We start from the raw sequence: 22,514 nt of genomic DNA on the forward strand, positions 1-22,514 counted from the left end.
AGCAATGTAGAGCGCGGAGCATAGCCAGGCTCAAAGGCGAACCCACCACCTTTCTCGGAGGTTTAGTTAGTTCAACGGAATGAGTGGTTAGTTATGTAGGTGATCCTAAGGGTGTGCACTCTTGCAAGTAATATATTGTAAGAATGGTATGCGAATGGGGCTCTTTTCCCCACTCCTTTAATATATGATGATGATTCCAGGGGAAAAATAAATGAACAGCAGAAATCAAGCTTTGTGAAGGACCGGGACACGACAGGCAGCGAGCATATGGATCTACTTAAATCTAAATAGGAAGGATGAACTGCATAAGCGCTGGAAAAATCACCTGGTAGCAGGTAACCAGTCAAGGACACAAGGAAAATGAGGTATGGATGATACTATCTATTCTGAATATTAAGATTTCATAGCTTTTAATCCCTAATGTGTGTACTAACACAAAGAGAAGAGGGAAAACAAGACTTGAATGATGCAGTGCTGCAGCCAATCAACTGTAAAAATTAGTATGTCTGGCATTATGAGATAAGCCAGTAAAGGAGAACCATTTTTAGATCATCAAGCCCAGTAGTAAATGAAAAGCACAAGCAAACACACATAATATAGTAACAACGGTAAGATCTAGACAAAGCAGGATATCCCAGTGGTATTTACAGAGAGCAGAAATTGTCATGCGAAGGAGGATAAGGTAGAAAGGGATAAAGGTGATATTTACAATGCATAGTAGCTGGTCTTTTTAACGGCTTAGATAGAGGAATTGTTACGGCAGTGGCTTGACATACGTCTGTAGGTGTCAAAGCCTTGCCTTACAAAGACGCACAAAATATATTAAGTGCATGACCAAAAGTGTGCTGAGTTGACGACCTTGAAATCTGCTGTCTAGATCGTTCTTGCGGTGCAGCAAAGTCGAAATCTCTCGTCAGTGACACAACCATCCAGCGGTAAACGTAGCTTAATAAGTAGAAAGAACGCAGAAGTAGCCCTGAGGAGAACAGAAAGCACAAGCGTTGTATGATTACATATCATCTAGCATGGTAACATGAAAAAGCGAACGGAAAGCACGCCAGTTATACCGTATGTACATATCTAGTGCAGTTCATGGAAGAACTACTGTCTTGCCTTCTTTGGAGTGCCACTCCCCTTTGCAGCAGGGTTTGCCCTGAGTTTTTTCCATTGGCAAAGCAAAGAGGCGTGTTAGCAAGTCCAATTGCATCGAAAAGGACCCAAAGGCATAGAATGCAATAAAAACAACAAGGTCATAAAGATTAGGCAAATGAAACGGACGATGCCATAAACAAGCAGAAAGGAAACCAAACGCTAACACACAGCTAATTCCACTGTATGGTTAATCAACTCGAGTTCATGAATCAAGCTATCTTGCATGGAACAAGGAAAATGGCATGTGCATGTAGTAATGTAAAGTAAGGAGAATGAAGTCACATTCTATGCTGAAGGCACTGAATATAACAATTATGAATTTTAACCTTTTGGTTATAGACTGGACAACAGGAACGCCCTTTGAATCCTCAGCAGCTGCAGCTCCGGTTTCCTCGCCAATCTATTTAGTTTAGCAGCATTAAATTCTATTGAAAATGAAGCTTTGTCTGCACAGAAGCAGAAACATATTTGCATAGTAAAAATGGCCACGAACATTTGTCACGGATGTAGGCTGAACAGCTTTTCCAATAGAAGCATCGCCTTCAGCCTGGGGATCTACATTAGTGGTTGAGTCAGATGGAGTGGCGTCCTGAGACTGTGGTGGTCCAGCAAGGAGCTTGCGGCGAGCGTTCTTAGGACACGGTGATTTGCTGTAAAAATAGTTATTTGCAGGAGAACACACTGAACTTTCAAGATGCATGGCATGGCAAAGGCAATGACAATACCTGGGTGTTTTAGGCTTTATACCATGTCTTTTTCCTTTGAACGTAGATATAGGAGTGTTCATCTGCCAAACAAACAGTGCAGGAGTCAAACGACTGAAAGGAAATTTGAGAAAGAGAATCAATAGCAGATATACCTCATTGGGAGGCAACATGACAAGCGTAGACGATCCTGTAGGGTAAGAAGTGAGGATAGGCACGGTTGTGCCTGAGCTATCAGCAGAAGATGATGCGCCAGATGCATGTGATGCACCAGCAACTCCCAAGGGCACAAGATCAGGTTTAAAGGCTTCAGCAATCCTGCTAACTTGAAAGGACAGCTGGGTGCTTGAAGGCTGGAAGCTCTTCGTGGAGATAGTGACGACAAGGGTAAACTTCCAGGTAACAAGACGGGAAATTTCAACAGGCAAGCCTACATCAGCACCTCCTATCTGGGCAAGATCAAGTGCACTTGTAAAAACTGGGTACTTGTGGTAGATCAGAGTCATGAGTGGCCTGCCAATAGCACTCTTTGCAACCCTATCAAAGAACATAAATCCCGCCTCATCTGCACCATCGCTTCCGAAGGTGCATAGACAGTACCTAGACATTGCAAGGCAAATGTATTGAGAAACAATTTACCAGATAAACCAGAACAGAAGCTCTCGTGGGAAAAGCACTCACGAAGGATCTGCTGCGACAGAAGAGCACGTGTTGTCTGAGCATCGATACTGTCTGCCACAGGTATATGTTGTTTTATGGCATTCCTTGCATGAGAGAAACCACCAGTGATTGTCGGTGCCCAGACCTGTAATATTAACCTTGACCACGAACTGTTTTTTCTGTGTTGATGAGAAACACAAGCGCAATGAGAAGCAAGTACAAAACACAGCAGGAACATCACAGGGGAAATGAAGAGAAGGAGAGAATACCATATTATCAAACGGGTCAAGAGAAAGCATCTCCCGAACGCTCATCTCAACAGGAGGTTCACGAACAGGTGTGGCAACCACTGCCTGTTCTCCTAGGATGTGATCAGTGACAACAGCAAGACCTTCTGGAAGGCTGGATGAAGAAAAGTCAATTGAATTAGGAATGAAACATCTGTAAAGATCTTCGCGAATGATAATGTCATACAAGGAGAAAATACCTAGCACGAAAGGCATTAATCTCTGACAAGTCCTCATTAATATACCAATGGCATGCAGAGCTACCACTCAGTCCCTTCAGGCCTGTTGAGATAGGTAAGTAAAAATCTGTATTAAGGTAGCAGAGGAAGCAATACGCCAAGCAAGGTGTAAGCGAAAGAATTACCTCGGTATATTTTTGGCGGTGTCCCTACGAAGATAGCGACAACAGCTCCTGTTTCACTTGCAGCACGAACCTCTTTTGCTTCAAACGCAGGAGCTCGACAACCCCAGACAACAAGATTGATTTCATTTCCTCTATAAATCAACGCGAGCATGTCAGGAAAGGGAAAGGGCGGAAGACAAGAGGAAGAAAGAAGAAGTAAGGTAGCAACTCATGATTCATTTTGAAGAACTATAGTCCTAGTATCCGAAGGTTCGGGCTGGTACTGAGAGTGGACAACAACAATGTCTGTGACCGCAGTAATTCTACCAATGACATCTGCAAGCAACAAAACAACATTAGTATGACATTATGAAAGGCCAGCAGTAAACAGATCATACATAAAGGAAGCATAGAATTACGAACCAAGAAAGCGAGGAGTGTGTGGGCCTGGCACAGGTATATCCGAAAAGGACAGGAGGTTGTAAGTGCAGTATGGATAGTCTTCTTCATCACCGGGCTGAGGGATCACAGTAGTAAAGCGAGTGAACTGCATCATATATGGACTTTCAACAGCCCTGTAAGTCTGCTTGGATTGTTTGCACACAAATCTGTTTATCAAATAGACCTCGCCTTCCTTTAAGACATCTCTCAGAAGTTCTGATGGCTCTGGAGGGATCTGACCATACATGTGGGTGCCCTACATATCCACATCAATAATTAGGGCCAGAGGTCAACAACAGCAGTATAAGCAAAGATGACACAAGTCAAAACAAACCTCTTGGTCAAGCACCACAATGCCAGTGTGCACGAGTGGGCCATCGTCAGTTGCACCTTGGTACTCCCACAGGCGAGACACCAGAACCTTCGCATTCCAGTACAGTTCCTTGGTATGGACCTATGAGAGAAGGCTAAACTTTCCGCTTGACATCTGTAGTGCGGAAGCAAAAGTCAAAGTGATGAACAAATGAAGGGAAATAAAGTTTAAATCTGATGAGGCCATTCATACATGCTTACTTGACGAGGCACGAACTCAAGAGAAAGCAAAATGAGGGGATCAGGTGAAAAAGAAGCATAACATGCAATCGCAAAAGTGATTTGGGGCACGAAGTTGCATAAGCCAGGATGCAAGCCAAAATAAGTTAAGAACATGTAAAAACTGCAACTCTATCATAGGAAGATTATAGGAGAAAGAAAACATAGATCAGCAAAATCTTATGATATATACTATAGACTATTATCGATAGCACCTAACGAATGGACCGAAAAATCTCAGGGAACACGATGTTCCTTGTCTGAGAAGTAGTCTTATCATCCTCTCCTTTGATTAAGATCTTCAGCAATTTTTTTGAAGTGACACGCGATACAGCCACATAGAGTTGCCCGTGTGTGAACACAGGTGTATCCAGATATAAACCAACATTTGAAAGCGTCTGCCCTTGACTTTTGTTAATGGTCATCGCATATGACACCCTAACAGGAAATTGACGACGATGCAAAGCGAAAGGCCATTTAGGATCATTTGAAGTCAGGCCTATCCTTGGTATGAAAAAAACATCACCTATGTTTGAACCAGTGATGACAGCTGCCTCAATAATCTTATTAGCAAGCTTTGTGACTATGAGCCTTGTGCCATTGCATAAGCTTGTTGATTGGTTCAGATTCCTCAAAAGCATGATGGGAACGCCTACCTTGAGCACCAACCTATGGTACGGAAAGTTATTGACCTTAATCCCATTCAAGTACTCGACAGGATAGAAAGCATCTTGATTGTGAACTGCGTCAGCAGAATTCCCTATAGTATCACAGCTAAGGTACTCCCTCTCATCGGTAGGCACTAAAGACAAGACATGCTCATTTATTTTCTCGGCGACCTCATTTGTCGGTGTTAGTATTGCCCTTTCTTTTAGATAACTAACATCAGAATACCTTGTTGGGATATCTTTATATATGGCCTGAACAATGGCATCAATTTTGTCACTGTCGGTGTGTATTAAGAGCTCATCGGGGATAGTTATCCAAGAGGGTTCAGACTCCCCCTCACGAGCCATAGCAGGTGTTGTGCCATCACCTAAACTGAGGACCCACTCAGCAAAGGCAACAACCTCAGACTGGAGAATTGGATCATTTGTGTGTGCAGTCAAGCGCATGTTAATGTTTAGGTGCAAAACATCTACAATATTCCACAAAGGGGAGTTAGTGATAGCAGCAGCAAGAATCTGCACTCGAGACCCGCCCTCAATGACAGGCAATATTTGTCTAAGGTCCCCACCCAACACAACAACCTTACCGCCGAATGGAACTTTAGCTAAAGAAGGATCATTGGCAGACAGGATATCACGAAATGATCTGTCCAAGGCCTCAAAGCATTTCTGATGGGACATCAATGCATCGTCCCATATAAAAAGATCAGCTGATTCTATTAGGGCGGAGAGCATGGTAGACCGTTTAATTTCACAGGTGCCATGATCAGGTAAGTCAACAGGTATTTTAAACCTAGAATGCGCAGTTCTGTCAGCTGGTAAAAGCAAGGCCGCAACCCTCGAGGAAGCAACCGACAGAACCACCCTCTCATTACCTCTAAGATAAGCATCGAGCGCATTCCAGAGAAACGTTTTTCCAGTACCACCATAACCAGAGACAAAGAAAAAACCAGGCTTCCCGGATCTAATGCGGTCAACTATAGCAGAGTAAGCATAGAGCTAGTCTTTGTTTAACTTGTCATACATCAACTTAGCCTTTTTAAGAAGACTAACAACATCAACATCTAGTGCATCCGAAAGCATATCAGTTTGCACTGCAGCATCATGGCATGCAGATTTCAAAGGCAATCGATGATCTAGGATGCATGCACTGTTCTTAGAAAATACAGCAGCTAATTCATCAAGGACCATGTCCCTTAATGCTACAGGAGGTACGACATGCGTAAAATCATTTCTAGACTGCCGAATCCTATGTTCAATATCATCGCCTAGGTAAGTTTCATACTTCTCAAAGAAAGCACCCTCATCATTAACAGCACAGTGAAGTATCATAGTAACAAACAGCTGGCGCAATTGATTCCCCATACCCCATTTGACAGCTTCATCAAAAGCATTGTACCATTCTATATCATCACCAAGCAAACCCCTTGCCCCCACATGCCTCTCTAAAGGTTGAGTATACGATGCCATTGTAGGTCCTAACATCCTCATAGCATTTTGCACCTTTGACAATCATAAGCAACATTCTAAAATAAAAAAGTTCTCCACTTGCTGGATGGACAGAGTATATTCTACCAATTCTATCACTTCGTATCCTATGTTTCCACTTTTTGTCCTCAGCTATCCACGACCATCTAGTAGGGAAATCACAATAAGTTAAGGTTCTAGCAGCAAGGTATAGCCTGTTCGCTACAAACCATTCTGTCAACATTGTTTTCTGCATCCATGCATTATTAACAACTGAGTTCAGTGTGGCTTTAGTGTGAAATTGCACGACATGCATGTTTAGGAGATGAACAGGCAATCTCTCAACAGAGGGTGTTTTACTATGTATGTCAAACCCATAGACCCTCCAAAAAGAATCATAGTCAACAATATAACGGCACTCCCTATACTCTTTGATCTCATCAACATCCTGGCTGCTACCATTTCTAACATTCTCAAATAGGGTTTTAGACTTGTCTAGTCCTTTGGTGACGTACTTGTATAGATATTTGATAACATAAGTTTTGTTACACCATTCAACATTAATATGAGCCTGCCACTTTTTCAATATTAGCATGTTATAAGGAACCACATGTCTATTATCAAGCCTGGCATTATTCTTCATCACAAAACGACCATTGTCAGGGCGCTTATATAAGGGAAACCCACTCTCATCAATAGAAGTTTCATTCTGAAACGATTTTGGAATTTTTTTTGAGCAAACACCCTTTTTCATGCAAGGACACTTTGGGCCATCAATGCCACAGGGGCCATGCATCATGAACTCAGCGACAAGCGCATATCCTAAAGGATCCTGTACAGGATCAGGTATTTCAGCCGAAATATAAGAATCTATCAGAGCCGGCGTGACAATTCTATCATCATCCTTCTTTTGCCAAACAAGGATGTGTGCATGTGGCAATCCCCTCTTCTGAAATTCAATAGTGTGCAAGACTGAAAATAGGAGAGAAAGGCGACATAATGACGTAAGAACAACGTAGAAAGAGGAAGACCAAAATGAAAGAGGCTTGCAAGGGACAGTACCAGCAACAATAGGACCAAAGGCATTCCCTTTTTTGATCCGATGAAGGTACTGCATAAGTTTCATGTGGTACACCCTAACAGCAATGTCAGCCCTATCTGTTGTTGTTTGCCCAGGTTCAACAGAATCAAGGATTTCCTCCCACTTTGGGTTACATGTGAAAGTTGTAAAAACGTCCGGTGACCCATGAACCCGGGAGACAGCAACAACATCTTGGAAATTTTCATACATATACCGACGACCGCCAGTGTAGGTTGATGGAAGAATATTTTTCTTCCCAACCTCTGACCCATCAATCATACCCTGGTCTACTGCGTCAGCAACCCCCTGAAGATTTTCAGCCCGCATTTCATCGTTACACTTAAGAATAAAATTGAGGCGTCACTCATCAATGCAAGCACGGAAGTCAATAGCAGCCTGTGATGACAACAGGCCACATCAAAGATATGGATTGTGCTGCTTTGGTTTATAATGTGAACAAAAGCAGTAATAATCTTGCATGGTCATTTTCACCCTCTTGTTCAGGTCATCAACATCAGCACCCATGTAGTGCACACTGAGCTGAAAACCACGCTCACCATATGGAAATAGCAAAGGGTATTGCAAGGACATGTAGGTGGTATCCAAAGAAGAAATACAGTGCAGTCTGTCGCCTTTAGTCTGTATGATCAGATCTCGACATGGTGCCTCTAACGTGAACTCACCATAAACCAAAGCCGCCAGCTCATCCGTCGCCGGTAAACTAAACTGAGGGCTATCATTCTCGCCAGGAGCTATAAGCCTTATTGAAATCACCTCATGTTTATTTTGTTCTAATATCTCCGCAGCCATACAAAAATTTTTGACTAAAGAATTATTTGTATCAAGCATTTGCATAAGACCCCTCACAGTGTCCTTATCTAACCCGGCACCTTTTTCATCATGGTGATTTAAAACCTGGATTCTATTATTAACCTCATTTTCTCTATCATGTATATATAACTCTGCATACTTGGGTGTATCACCTTCATTGGGAAGCAACGAGCCTATACGATGACAAACCTGACCATTTATTTTAAAAAAAATTGGGCCTCCGCCATCATTAACAGACCAGTCAATTTTTGCCCCCATGGATGTAAACGCAAACAGACAATTGTACCGGCGTATTTGTTTAATAAATCTTAGGCTGCGTGGTGGTCCTGTATAATCAAGCAGGGTTGCTAAGAACGGGGGGGGGGGGTCAAAGGGTTTAATGAAGACCTTCCCAGATTTACAACAGTTGTTGTAAACCACTCGTCTTTTTGTAATAGCAGACTTTGACTTCACCCTCTCGCGCCACCAAAAGCTAGCCTGGTAGCGGTTGCATTAGTAGTCTGGGCCTTCGTAGTATGATCTTTTTGGATAAAAGGCTGCAGAACGTCTCGCGTGTAAGGGCACACGACATTGTGCTGGTAGAAAGAAGCAGGGTCGACGAGAGTACACAGGCATACCTTTAAGTATGTCCACCTCATCAGGAGAAAAACCAACCCAATCAGGATGCAGAGGTGACGCAAGGACATGCTCTGCGAGAGCCATAAGGAGAAGGTACTAATACAACACATTGAGGAAAGGAAGAAACCCATGTACAATGAAGGGAACATGAACTAACCACCCTTGTTGTGAGCGCGCATCCTTAGCAACAAGAACTTGCGCCTTTTACGATTGCGTGCAGTCTCAGCAGAACTAAGGAATGGAAAGTAGCCATCTCCTAAGGAAGTAGAAAAATAAAAACACGCTGAAGCAACATGACATGGCTAAGAGTAAGTATCCAATAGCATCCAAGTTATGACAAGAGGAACAGAATGTACGCTTCCTCTTTCGAACAAGGGGAGTGGCATGCACGACCGGAATAACAGGCAAAGCAGGTGCAGCACGGGCTGCTCGGCATGGAGGCCGGACAGGGACCGCACGACCAGAAGTAGAAGCACGTCCCGAAGGGACAGCTGGCCGTGTTGGAACAGGACGACGCGGAGGCATACCGTGAGCAGAGGAACTAAAAGCAGGAAAAAGCATACACCATAGTGCTGCAAACAGAGAGGAAACAAAGACCAACAGAGCATTGAAATTGCTCTGGTGGAATATAAATAAGAGGAGCATAGCCTATGAGCATAGAAGACAGCACCATGGGTGCACGTATCATGAAAAGCAGTAAGACTTTACATCGGAAACTAATTGTTTACACTGGATCTACAAGCATCTGATAAAATTATTATTTATTATTACTACTAAATGAGTACAATAATACAACAACAACACCCCATGATGATTAAATGTAACACACAGACGCTAGAAGCCTTGAGTACAGCAACGCTAAGTTAGGAGGGGGATGCGCCTGGGCACGAGAGACACTAACAGAGGAGCCCGTGCCTAATGAGTGCGGGTAGGCAAGAACTCTTTCTAAATAAGCTGCATAGAGAACAGCTGATGCAGCAACAGCGACCGCAATATTCCCACAATTCCTATAGACAACAACACACTCATAATTGTAATCTCTAACTACAAAGCCATAGAGCCCCTGCAAAAACTTGATTGCCTGAAGGGCAGCCTGTTCGTATGCATCTGCAGAACTGAGGCACGCAGGGCTCCAAAAAAAAATTCTCCGTGGCATCACCGCAAGACCATCCCCAGGGATCTCAACCTCTACCCCAGCAAGGACATGCCCATCCCCATCAACCTCACACAGATAGACAGGAGGAGGAAGCTCATAGTGTGCTGCCACAGTTTCCAGAATTGGCACAACAAATGGCACCACAGGACGCATCCTGAGCAGGCGAATAATAAGACCGTAAGCAGGAAAGAGCGTGTATGAGCAATCAAGAAAAGCAAACTGAAGAAATAGTCAACAGCAATAACAGTACACAAAGACATGGAAGAACCCAACGCACATAAGACACATGATTAGAACCAAGTTAGAGACTGAACTTTAAAGGAGTACAAGAATAGAAATAGCAGGGAAGGAAAGCATGAAACCTTGGCTAGATGAAAGACAGCACACGAGCTGTGAGGTGAACCGAAGCGTGGCAGAACCTTCCTGAAACATGAGCAAGGAGATCAACTGACCCGGAAGTCCAATGTCACCGAAGGAGACCTACACATGTATAAGAAAGTCAAATTAGATATTTAAACATCTTTGTTCTACGGAAATAGAATATAAAAATGAAGAAGCAATAAGTAACTGAACTAAAGCACGGAAAAGGGCAGATCAAGCGAACGGGAAGAAGGAAGACATCGAAACGAAAGTTGAGATGCAGAACACACACATGGCAGGCAGAAATTAAGTGAGCAAGAACAAAATCAAGTCAAACAAGCAGGAGCATTAAAGCAGATGCAAAGGAGCATTAAAGAACATTAAAGAACAAATAGGGCAGAAACAAGTCCTGGAGAGAATGTAGGTGCGACAGGCCACATCGGCATGCAACCGTACGTATAGCAACCATCACTCTAGACCAAGGCAAGAACGCAAACAATGCAGTCCTAAACCCTAAACCAACCAAGATAATCCCTGGAACGAACACACTGGGTAGGAACCGCAGCAACCAAAGCGGGCTAGCATCTGAAAATCGATGGGGCCTGTCAGAAACAGGACCGGGTATGAGAGCAGTGTCAAGTAGAGGCTAAGCTAAACTAAATCAACCCCTAGGAGCACCACACAGTAGATCTAAACATGGCACACACCCATTTGTGTCTCGCACAACATATGAGATTCTTAGGCCGACAGAAATCCAATCGCGCATTTCATCAAGCGCATAGCAAGCACAGGAGCAGGCAGAACCTCACCTTGCACAGAAGAAACAACCAGCCGCACAGCCACAACACAGCAAAGCAGTCAAAGCAGGCCTACAAGGCATAAAGAAGCAGAAGGCAGAAGGAAGAACAAGTCAGGCAGGAGCAGGCAAGAATCGAGCACGAACCAACCGAAAGAAGGAAGGAGCTCACCCTTCCTAACCAAAGGCCACAGCAGCAGCACGAGGAGACAAGACGAAACAAGGCGAAGGCGGCGCAAGCAACCAACGAAGAAGCCGACGGGGATCGATTCCTACCGATGGCGAGCGGCGATGGCGACCAGATGAGAACGAGGAGGTGCGGGCGGAGGAAGAACAAGGAGGCGCAGGCGGGGGAGTGAACCGGGAGTCGAGGCACCAGAGTAGATGAAGGCAGCACGCCCCCGACCAGACGCTGTAACTCCTAGAGGAACCGACGGACGAACACAACCTGACTAACGAGCGGGACCAAACGCGTGAATGGGCCACCTGCAGCGGCACGGAGAGAAGAAACCCCGCGTACGAACAAGAAACAGGCGAAGCGCCTCTTTACCCAGCGGACCGAAGCGGGCCAGCCACGCGAGCAAGCAAGAACGTAACCCCCACGCACCCAAGAGACGGACAAATGGGCCCAACGCAGCTGAAGCGGAACAGACGCAGCTGGGTGCAAGCACGGAAGGTAAAAAAATCGAACCAACCCACGATGGACGGGCCTGCCAGCGCTGCGAACCCACGATCGACGCCCGTTTTGACCGAGCAGGCTCTTGGACACACACACGCACACACGGCGGCACTGCGAGATGGACCCACGCGCAACCCTGGCCCAGGCTTCAGTGGCTCTAGCGCGAGAACGAAGCGTACAGGAAAACGGACGGCCCGATTTTTACCAGCACGATGAAAAGGACGCTGGCACTGGACAGCGAGTCAAATCATGCGGGGAGGTCGATTTGAAACCGAGATGGCTCTCGTAAGGCGGGTTGCGTAGCTAGAGTTATATGTTCAATGATATGACGCGCAATTCTCTTGCGCGTTCCAGAAAAGAGATACATCAGTCGTTGAATTAGAATCTAACGGCTCTCATTAAATAGACCGAAACATGAATCGTTTTCCGTAGTGCTTACTTGGGACGCAAGCATACGGCATGGGCCACACACACACGTTTTGAGAATGTTCAGGCGTGTTCGGACGTTGCGGCGTCGTGATCGGAGACCAGTCGCAATCGCAACGGCCGGCCGCCGCTACACTGCATCAACCAGTTTCTACAAAATTCCATTTCCCGCAAAAGAAAGAATCCACGAGACAGGAACCAAACTGTTCCTACTCCCACTCCGGGCGCGGCCAGACCACCCACCACGTTGCTTGCCCGGTGAGGAACCAAACCGCAAGCAAACCCCGATCCAGCCAGCCAAACCGCCAAAGGCGCACGCCACGTACGTACGTCGCGCTCGCGCACCGACCCGAGCCACCACACCCAACGCCGCGCGCACAGGGGCGGCATGGTGCCGCTCTGTCGAGTCACCAATCGTCAGAGATCAGAGCCCATGTGATGTGACCATGAGTTCAGCAGCGCACACACGCAGGCACGCGCAGCACCAGCCCGATCGAGGTTGGTGGCGCATTGCCATCGAGATCGCGCGGGCGCCGCCGGCCGCTGGCTGGCATGGCTTGGCTTCCTTCCCGCACAATGCACCTCCTGCAAAAGCCACCCGCCGCGCGCTAGCTAGCCCTGCTCCGGTGCTCCCTTTCTTTGCCTTAAAGCCCCCGGCATCGCACGCGCACCACAATATCTGCGCCTTCTGGTGAGAGTACGTGCGTTGCTCTTGCAGGCATTTGCACGCGTGGTGACCATGGAGCTGCCCAGCGCCGCGCTCGCGCTGATCCTCGCCGCGGCGGCCACGCTCTCCGTCGCAGGTTCCTCTCTAGCTCCCTACGCTTGTGTTTTGGCGAATTCGATCATGGTTTGTTTGCTCCATGGTGGTGCTGAGCAGCGTGTTGATCTCGCTCGTGCGTTGCAGTGGCCTACGACCCGCTGGATCCCAACGGGAACATCACCATCAAATGGGACGTTCTCTCGTGGACGCCAGACGGATACGTCGTGAGTATCCTCTCCTCTCCATCCATCTCTCTCCGGGGTTCATTATGATCGATCGTGTCAAGGACAATGTGAAGGAGCTAACCGATCGGTTGCATGCGTGCGTGCATGGCAGGCGACGGTGACGATCAACAACTTCCAGACGTACCGGCAGATCATGGCGCCGGGGTGGACGGTGGGGTGGACGTGGGCGAAGCGGGAGGTGATCTGGTCCATGGTGGGCGCGCAGGCCACGGAGCAGGGCGACTGCTCCAAGTTCAAGGCAAACCTCCCACACTCGTGCAAGCGCACCCCCGCCGTCGTCGACCTGCTCCCGGGCGTGCCCTACAACCAGCAGATCGCCAACTGCTGCCGCGGCGGCGTCGTCTCCGCCTACGGCCAGGACCCGTCCGGCGCCGTCTCCTCCTTCCAGGTCAGCGTCGGCCAGGCCGGCACCACCAACCGCACCGTCAAGGTCCCCAAGAACTTCACCCTCCTCGGCCCCGGCCCCGGCTACACCTGCGGCCCCGCCAAGGTCGTCCCCTCCACCGTCTTCCTCACCGCCGACCGCCGCCGCAAGACCCAGGCCCTCAGTACGTCCTCACCTTCTCTCTCTTCTCCTCGCCATGCATGCATGCATGCATGCATGCATGAAATAGTTTTGTAAGTAACTAACGAGTAACGAGCCACCATGGATGGATGAATATAATGGCGCTCCATGCAGTGACGTGGAACGTGACGTGCACCTACTCGCAGCACCTGGCGTCCAAGTACCCGTCCTGCTGCGTCTCCTTCTCCTCCTTCTACAACGACACCATCGTGCCGTGCGCCAGGTGCGCGTGCGGCTGCGAGCACAAGACCTGCGCCCGCAGCGAGCGGGACTCGAAGCGGCTCATGCCGGCGTCGTCGGGGAAGAGCGCGCACGCGGTCACCGCGGCACTGCGCGGGCACGTGAACCGGCAGAGCGCGGCGCCGCTGCTGCAGTGCACGACGCACATGTGCCCCGTGCGCGTCCACTGGCACGTCAAGCTCAACTACCACGACTACTGGCGCGCCAAGGTGACCGTCACCAACTTCGACTACCGCACCAACTACACCGGCTGGACGCTCGTCGCCCAGCACCCCAACCTCGACAACATCACCCAGGTCTTCAGCTTCGACTACAAGCCCGTCGTCTCCTACGGCTCCATCAGTAAGCAAACAAGATCTCGATCAATTCCCTTCGTTTCATCATCACAAACTCTGCAATGAGAACTAAATTTAGATCTACGGTTGGGTGGGTGTGCAGATGACACGGCGCTGTTCTACGGGATGAAGTTCTTCAACGACCAGCTGATGGAGGCGGGGCCGTACGGGAACGTGCAGTCGGAGGTGCTGATGCGCAAGGACGAGAGCACATTCACGTTCAGGCAGGGGTGGGCGTTCCCGCGGAAGATCTACTTCAACGGCGACGAGTGCCGGATGCCGCCGCCGGACTCCTACCCTTACCTGCCCAACTCCGCGCCGGCGCCGCTCGTGAGCTCCGCCTCCGTCGTCGTCGTCGCCTTCTTGGTTCTCCTCGTGGCATGAGCGTCGGAGGCGGCCATGATGTTTTGCCTGTAGATCATAGGAGAACGTTTTGGGCTTCAAGATTGACATCGGTTGTGTTTTGATCTGGATATAATTAAACGCAAGTTTTTTCCCCATTTCAAGTAGAGCACGCAGGACAGGAGCATGATTTCGGTAGAGGAATATGTCTGTGTAACACAATCAGGTTGGAGTTTGCATCTCCCGTTTCTGACCCATAGCACTTTCTTCTGTTCATTGGTGTTTTTTCTTGGATGCCGATATCTGCCACCCGTGTGGTACAATGGACACCCACCCGCACGACTCGTCCGGTCGTACCTGGGAGCCAGCCCACACGATCCCGTGCGGGCGAGCATATAAACTGCACGCACGTTCGGGTGTAAGCATGACAGCCTGCAGGCTGAACCAACGACAACTACTAACTCCCCAAACCATGAGCGCGAACGCGTGGGCCACCACGGGACAGACTCCCCGAAAAACCTCTAAACCCCTCTCCGATCCGCGGTGCGAAGGCAGTCATCAAAGCCGCCACTCCCAGTTTCGATCATCTCCCTCCCTTGCCCCGATCCCCTTCTAGCAAGTTGCCATGGCGACTCGGCGCAAACCCTAGGCAGATCTAGAGGACTACGGCGAGGACATGCTTAATCAAGGTCAGTTATTCCCTTGAAATCGGGTCATACCCCCCCCCCCCCCCTCCCCCTCAAGATTTATGCCATCAGTTATTTGTGTTGTTGCCCACAGATCCGTAACCTTTTCGAACCGTAGTTGTCAACTATGGGTGAATTTGCCATGTGCAGTGTTTTTTCTCCTGATTTTTTTATGCACATCATGTCAAAACCTTGGAGTATCTAAAATGAACTACTCCCTCCATTCTTAAATATAAGTCTTTTTAGACACTTCAAATGGACTACAACATACGGATGTATGTAGACATATTTTAGAGTGTAGATTCACTCATTTTGCTCTGTATGTAGTCACTTGTTAGACTCTCTAAAAAGACTTATATTTGGGAACGGAGGGAGTAGTTGCCACGAAAATGAGTAGTTCATTTGACATTTGAGGGGAAAGGGGGAGAACAACAACGCAAAATTGATCAGATAGAAATGAAATTCCCTTTATGAAACAAATAAAAATTGTCATCCCTATTGGCCATCCAAAAAAATCCGATCTGCCTAAATTAGAGATTTCAAATGAGTCCTAGCTATTGCACATCTAAGTGGCTCAAATCAAACATAAAAAGAAAAAGGAAAAGGAAAAAGAACAAGCAAATTTCCGCACAAATCTTCATGTAAATCAATGACATAGGACTTAGATGTGCAATACTTAGGGTACATCTGATGTGCTTTAGCAAAACCGATTTCAAATAACCTCAATTTGCCTGGGTATATGCTTTTCTTCTTCTTTCCAAGAGCATGCATGAAGCATGAGCTCTACGTGTTTATATGTTAAGATAGAAAGCAATGCTTATCTGAATGTGCTTTTCATATCCACAATGGAAATAGATGTTCTATACTTCTCTGTTTAGTGCACATAAAATATTTGAAAAGTCAAATTTCCCAAACTTTGACTACATTTATAGAGGAAAATAGCAATATCTATAATAATAAATAAATATCATTAGATACATCATTAAACATATATTTATAGTAGGACTAGTATTTATTTGGTATTATTTCTGTTGATATGTTTCTCGCTAAGGCTAGTCATAGTGGGAGTAACTTAGCTAGTAACATAGCGCACTTCAAGAAAAGTTTGCTTACGTGGCATATAGTTAATGAGAAGTGGTAACATAATATGTTACTGTAACATAGCGCTTCCCAAGACAAGATGAGTCTATAAACTAATAAATGAAGTCATCTATGACACTAGTACTATGTTACTTTGCACTATGAAGATAGTAACTTAGACTAGTGTCATATGCATGACACTAGTATAAGTTACTCCCCACTATGACCAGCCTAAACTTGGTCAAACTAAACAATGTTTGACTTCCAAAAAAATATGCACACTACACGAGGAATAGAAGGAGTACAGTCAATATCTATCTTTATTGTGTTTTTTTCTTTATTAAAAATTTAAAATGTTTTGCGTCAACTTAAGTATCTGTCTTGCCTTAGTTAGAATGCACATCAAGTATCCCCGCAAAAAAGAAAAAAAGGAAGCACATCAAGTAGTAATGTACAACCATCAGCCAGAGCTTCAGGCTTGGTTAGGTTGTTCAATAATCATCTGAATCTGAATCTGCACTCCAAGATAGTTGTCATATAAACCTTTGTTCAATAATCATGTGAAAACCTCTGTGCAATTCCATCTAATGTATTCATTCCTCCTTGGACCGACCTTCACTACGCATGAACCAGCAAGAATGCCAATGCTGTCCAAACGGTTATGAATGGAATGGTAAGTGACGCCGACAGTCGATGAGAAGCGTTCGGCAGCCATGGGTACGCATCTGGAGGCGGCATCACGCAGTTCTCGCCGTTGAAGTACACTCGCCTCGGAAACGCCCATCCTTTCTGGAAGGTGAAGGTGTCCGGGTCCTTCCGGAACAAAAGCTCAGACTGAACATTTCCATTATGCTCGGCAGTCATGAGCAGGTCATTGTAGTACTTGATGCCCCACATCATCCCGGTGTCGTCTGCGATCGACAGAGCAATAACTTGTCAGTAGCTGGAACATAAACATTCTTTTCTTTTTAAGGAGGATTGCCCCCGGCCTCTGCATGGAGACAAATATACACTGCATAATGTATAAGTTTTCAGGGGAAGATGATTGAAACAAAGCCCTCACTTATTGTTCCATAAGGGTTCAGATCTTTGTATCTGAAGCTGAAGATAGTGGTCAGGTTGTTGAAGTTCGGGTGCTGCGCGACGAGGTTCCAATGCGAGTAGTTCATCAGGTAGTTGAGATTTGTCGCCGTGATCTTCACCCTCCAGTAGTCCTTGTAGTTAGCCTTGACGTGCCACTGCACCCTTATTGGGCACATATGAGAGGAGCATTTGACGAGAGGTGCCGGGATGTTGGTGCTATCCCCGGGCACGACAGAAGCCAGATAAGGTGAGTTGGGCCTGCCAAGGAGGACACCCAACCGTGTCACATATATAACCGAACACAAAAGTTGTGACTCATGTTCTTGCATCATATGTAACTTAACTTACTTGACACAGCTCACTGGGTTTGTGTTGTTGTCTTGGCAGCCACATGAGCACGTGTTGCAGTCGACTATGGTGCTGTTGTAAAACGACGAGAGCGCAACGCAGCACGTCGGGGATCTTCCCGCGACGAACTGCGAGTATGTGCACGTCACATTCCATGTCTCTGCACAGAAGAAACACAAAGCTATCACCAAAATGCTAGTAAATGTTGTTGCCACGGCAGGAAGATCATGAACACGGCGTCGAAAAGTTCAAAAGCTTCGCCGGGGGTTTATCCTCCTTCTCGAAGAAAAAAAGCTCCTTCTGAAATATACTACTACTGCTATGCATCAAATGGTGGTAGGGAGGGTAGATGATGAAAAATGGAAATCTCACTGAGGGCCTGAGTCGTCCTCCTCCCGTCCCCGACAATGAACTTGGTAGGGTCTACTTCCTTTGCAGGCCCGCAGGTGTACCCTGGCCCAGGGGCCTTGAGGGTGAAATTGGCGGGCACCTGGACGGAGCTGTTCGTAGTCCCTGCCCGGCCAACCCTGACGTCAAATGTGGCAATGGCGTTGGCGGGGTCCTGTCCCCATGAGCTGAGGACTCCTCCTTTGCAGCAGTTTGGGGTCTGCTGGCTGTAGGGTGCCCCCGGAAGGAAGTCCACCACCTCCGGGTCCGTTCGGCAGCAGTGCGGCGGCGGCTCCACTTTGAAGTTGGAGCAATCGCCCTGCTCCGTGGTTTGGGCGCCGGCCATTGTCCAGATCATTTCCTTCCCCGCCCACGCCCAGCCGAGCTTCCATCCCGGCGCTTGGATGTGGCGATACTGCTGGTAGTTGTACAGTGAAACGGTGGCCTGCAGGAGGAAAAAGGAGTTTACAGCTTGTTTGTCATCAGTTTGGATAAACGATTTTGTATGGACTGTGGAGGTTGTTGCTTCTCAGCTTATAAGTTGTGCAAATACATATGAAGAAACCCTAAATGCTGCAGCATATCGGTAAATCATCGTGTCATATGACTTTTGATTGTTAAGACCAGCCAAATAGACCAATTTTCCTGGTGGAAAAAAAAAGATACTACTAACAGGGAAGCCAAATGTTTTGTGTCATTTTCTTTTCAGCATCTCTTTGACCTGCAGCTCCACAAAGTATTGCAATATCAGTGCACCATCTATTCTATTTTCCCATGGGAGATTCTTCTTCATGGAATTTGCTCATGTAAGAATGGAGAACGCTCGTGTGGACTCGTGTAGCGATAGGGGCATTCGCTGAATTGGTCTTAGCTTCGAACAGGCTGAACTGGCTTACTTACCTCGTAGCCATCCTCCGTCCACTTCTTCACATCCCACTTGATCGTAATGTTCCCAACCGGATCAAGCGAATCGTACGCATCTGCAAAATGCCAAGGAAATTTGCTTGGGGCATGGTTCCACAAAAATGTAAGGATGTCATGGTAGGAGACATGTATCAAGTTCATAAAGTGGACTGAATTTTACTCCCATAAAGTGGACTGAATCACATGTTACCATAAAGTGGACTGAATTTTTTGAACAAGGGCCATAATAAATTAAACTGAATGAACACTAACTGGAGCTGCCACTTATCAAGTTACCAAATTGGTGATTAAACTACACCCATTTTACTCTCACTAAGTGTTGTTTACATACCAAGTGGAGGTCACAATTTTAGCATGATGCCGTTCATAAGGCGGTTTTTTCGCTGAAATGAAACAGAATAGTGTGCACCCACTCAGTTTCCACTGCACTTGGTCATAATACAGACCAAGCCTAATACATGGCTACATGAACTACAAAAGCTATAAAACTAAATTGAACGAAACCAATTTGAATAAATAAAAAACCTCTAACACGATCGAAGAGCTAATGGTGGTGCAAGAGGCCTAGAAGTGTTGTAATTTCAAGCTTTTTTTAGGAGGCAGTGAAATGTGGGATGGGGAACAGGAGACCCTTCCGGTTTCAGACAGGCTCTCAGGCGACGATGAAAGAAGACTGTAATTGACGTGAAAACAGATCATTCAATGGTTGCAAAAAATAGTACTGGTAAAGATGAACGATGGCATGTGATTTCTCGCTCCCCAAACAAAGCCCTCCCAGAAATGCATCCCCGAATGAAAATCGCGTGTTGATCATGACGATCACATTTATGGCGGACGGAGAAATCATCGCCGTTACCAAAATTAGCAGGGCGGACCAAATCCTCCCCCTCCCTCTCGTGCTTCTACCGGTTACCCAAATCTCCGTCCGTGGATCCCCAAGAATCTGCCCGCGTCTCGCCCCCGAACGATCTTGCTCGAGCAGCGCATGAATCGACGAACAACTCCAAGAAAAAATAAACAGAGAGGAAAGAAAACCCAAGAAATCAAGAGCCCTTACCTGACGACGGCACCAGCGCGGAGAGGGCGAGGGCGAGGAGGAGCAGCGCAATGGAGGTCCTCAGGGGACGCGGTGCCGCCGCCGCCGCCATGGCCGGTCGAGTACGAGGTCGCTCGCTCGAGTGAGTCTCAGGAACCAGCTGCACCCCCCTGATCACTCCCTCCGACGAGCACGATGTGCTCTGCGCGGACGGGGCTCCAGAAAAGCGGGCCGGGGTCAGAGAGCGAGGTTTGTGCCTGTGGCCGTGTGTGCGTGTGCGTGTGCGTGTGTGTATAGTGTGTGAGTGTGAGTCGGATTTGTTGTTGCGCGTAGCCGTGTGCTACTACTACATGCAGACGGCTTTGAGCTATTCTCGTGGGAGGCTTTCCCCTTCGCTGCCGTGGGACGACGGTGGGAGTGCAAGTGTGCAGCAAGCCAGCTACCGAACGGCTTGTTTGTTTTTTAAAAGGGTCTGTCTAGGACACATCTAGATTGACATAACTATGTCACATCTAAGCTTATATCCACTCTATTTATGGTCTATTTTTTTGTCTTAGTTTTTTTTTGTTACTGCATTATAAATTTGTGGGAGTTTAGATGTGACATTCTTAAAAAACATCTAGATGTGAATTAGTCAAACTGTTCTTGGAAATACTAGCCGGTAGACTTGATCGTCATTACTGCTAGCCGTGTTTCTGGTTCCCTTCCCTCTATTTCCGTGGCTCCGACGCTCCACCGATGGCTGTCACGTTGCCTTTTCCTGGCCTTTGCTTGGTTCATTCAGTGATGATGAAAGATTTCTCGTCGCTTGGTTGACCGAGGAGCAACAAGTATCCGATGTTTGGTAGAGTCGGATGTCCTGATTAATGTGCGTGATGGATTTATCTTCATCATCAGTCCTCTTGACTAGCGCTCGCTGATCCGAACCCAAGGTCCATTTTCTTCTTCTAGACTAGATGGACTTGGACCGATCATAAAGCTCAGCTTTTCGTGTCTTATGTGCGCAATCTTTCCCTTTCCCTAATAAAGGCTAAAGGAATTTCCCACTGGCTGGCGCGAACGGCCATCGGCACGCCATATCAACCGGAGTGTTGTGCTGCAAACGTTAACGTCTCCGTTTCCTTACGGGAAAAGCCTCGACGTATGAAAGTTGCCTATATATAGACTCTGGCAATTAGTGGTGGTTGAGTTCACAACATCCCCCGGTTCTTTGAGTACGGCAGTCCCTGCAAACCAACCTGTGATTGAGATGGTTAGGTGGACAGTGGTATCCCCAATCCATCAGGATTCAAATCCTGGTGCTCGCATTATTTCTGGATTTATTTCAGAATTTCCGGCGATGCGCTTTCAGTGGGAGGAGGCGTTCCCGTCGACGACGAGGCGCCTACTGTGGCTTCATAAATCTCAAGATGATATGCCGGCTCAGTCTCTCAGAAGTGCTCATAGGGGTAGGGTGTGTGTGTGTGCGCGTTCATAGGGGTGAGTGTATGCACGTGTATATGAGCGCTTGTGTCTGCACTAATGCTAAAAAAAGGCAGTCCCGGTGAAAGGGCAATCTAGGTGCAACCTGCACGCGTTTTTTTCGTTGTTCTTTTTGCGACGAGCTCGGTTCAATTTCATGGACGCAAAAGAATGTCACGGCTCGTCTAGAATTTCCACCTGCGGACGTTATGCAGAGACCGTCCACGGAAGGCTACGTCGATGTCGCGTGTCCATCCATGCATGCAGGCCTCATGAACGTGCCGCTCTGCATACGACAACCGAGATCCAGCTGAACGCATGCGGCGCGAACCAACCTGTGGTTGAGATGGTTAGGTGGACAGTGATATCCCCAATCCATCAGGGTTCAAATCCTGGTGCTCGCATTATTCCTGGATTTATTTCAGGATTTTCGGCGATGCGTTTTCAGTGCAAGGAGACGTTCCCGTCGACGACGAGGCGCCTACGGTGACTTCGTAAATCTCAAGATGATATGCCGGTTCAGTCTCTCGGAGGTGCTCATAAAGGTAGGGTGTACTTGTGTACGTTCATAGAAATGAGTGTATGCGTGTATATATGAGCGCTTGTATCTGTACTGATGTAAAAAAAGACACGCTCGGCCGCCCTATGCTCTTCTTCCGGTCCTCGGTCCGTTCGAAGCGGCAGATGAGATGCACTGCTTGCGTGACCCGGAGCGCCTGCGCGGCGCAACCCATGCGTGTGCGACCGATCTCTCCCGCC

General features: G+C 47.2%; 2 protein-coding genes and 1 pseudogene across 2 annotated transcripts; 1 reads left to right on the forward strand and 2 right to left on the reverse strand.

Annotated features, from left to right (window-relative positions):
• Nucleotides 1-6,462: 6,462 nt before the first annotated feature.
• Nucleotides 6,463-8,483, reverse strand: LOC147984299 (uncharacterized; annotated as a pseudogene).
• A 4,419-nt stretch (nt 8,484-12,902) lies between these two features.
• LOC125541249 (COBRA-like protein 6) lies at nt 12,903-15,026 on the forward strand. The gene is made up of 5 exons (XM_048704706.2): nt 12,903-13,063; nt 13,168-13,247; nt 13,360-13,816; nt 13,948-14,415; nt 14,512-15,026. Exons 1-5 carry the CDS (start codon nt 13,000-13,002, stop codon nt 14,790-14,792), a joined length of 1,350 nt encoding a protein of 449 aa, XP_048560663.1. The 5' UTR covers nt 12,903-12,999; the 3' UTR covers nt 14,793-15,026.
• Nucleotides 15,027-16,940: 1,914 nt separating this feature from the next.
• On the reverse strand, nt 16,941-20,847 carry LOC125541250 (COBRA-like protein 1). The gene is made up of 6 exons (XM_048704708.2): nt 20,316-20,847; nt 19,235-19,314; nt 18,320-18,779; nt 17,948-18,107; nt 17,580-17,857; nt 16,941-17,427 (listed from the first exon to the last, which is right to left on the reverse strand). Exons 1-6 carry the CDS (start codon nt 20,404-20,406, stop codon nt 17,135-17,137), a joined length of 1,362 nt encoding a protein of 453 aa, XP_048560665.1. The 5' UTR covers nt 20,407-20,847; the 3' UTR covers nt 16,941-17,134.
• Between the last annotated feature and the right edge of the window lie 1,667 nt (nt 20,848-22,514).

The sequence above is a fragment of the Triticum urartu genome, chromosome 2A, assembly GCF_056163025.1.
Source record: "Triticum urartu cultivar PI428250 chromosome 2A, HENAU_Tu73, whole genome shotgun sequence".
Taxonomy (NCBI): domain Eukaryota; kingdom Viridiplantae; phylum Streptophyta; class Magnoliopsida; order Poales; family Poaceae; genus Triticum; species Triticum urartu.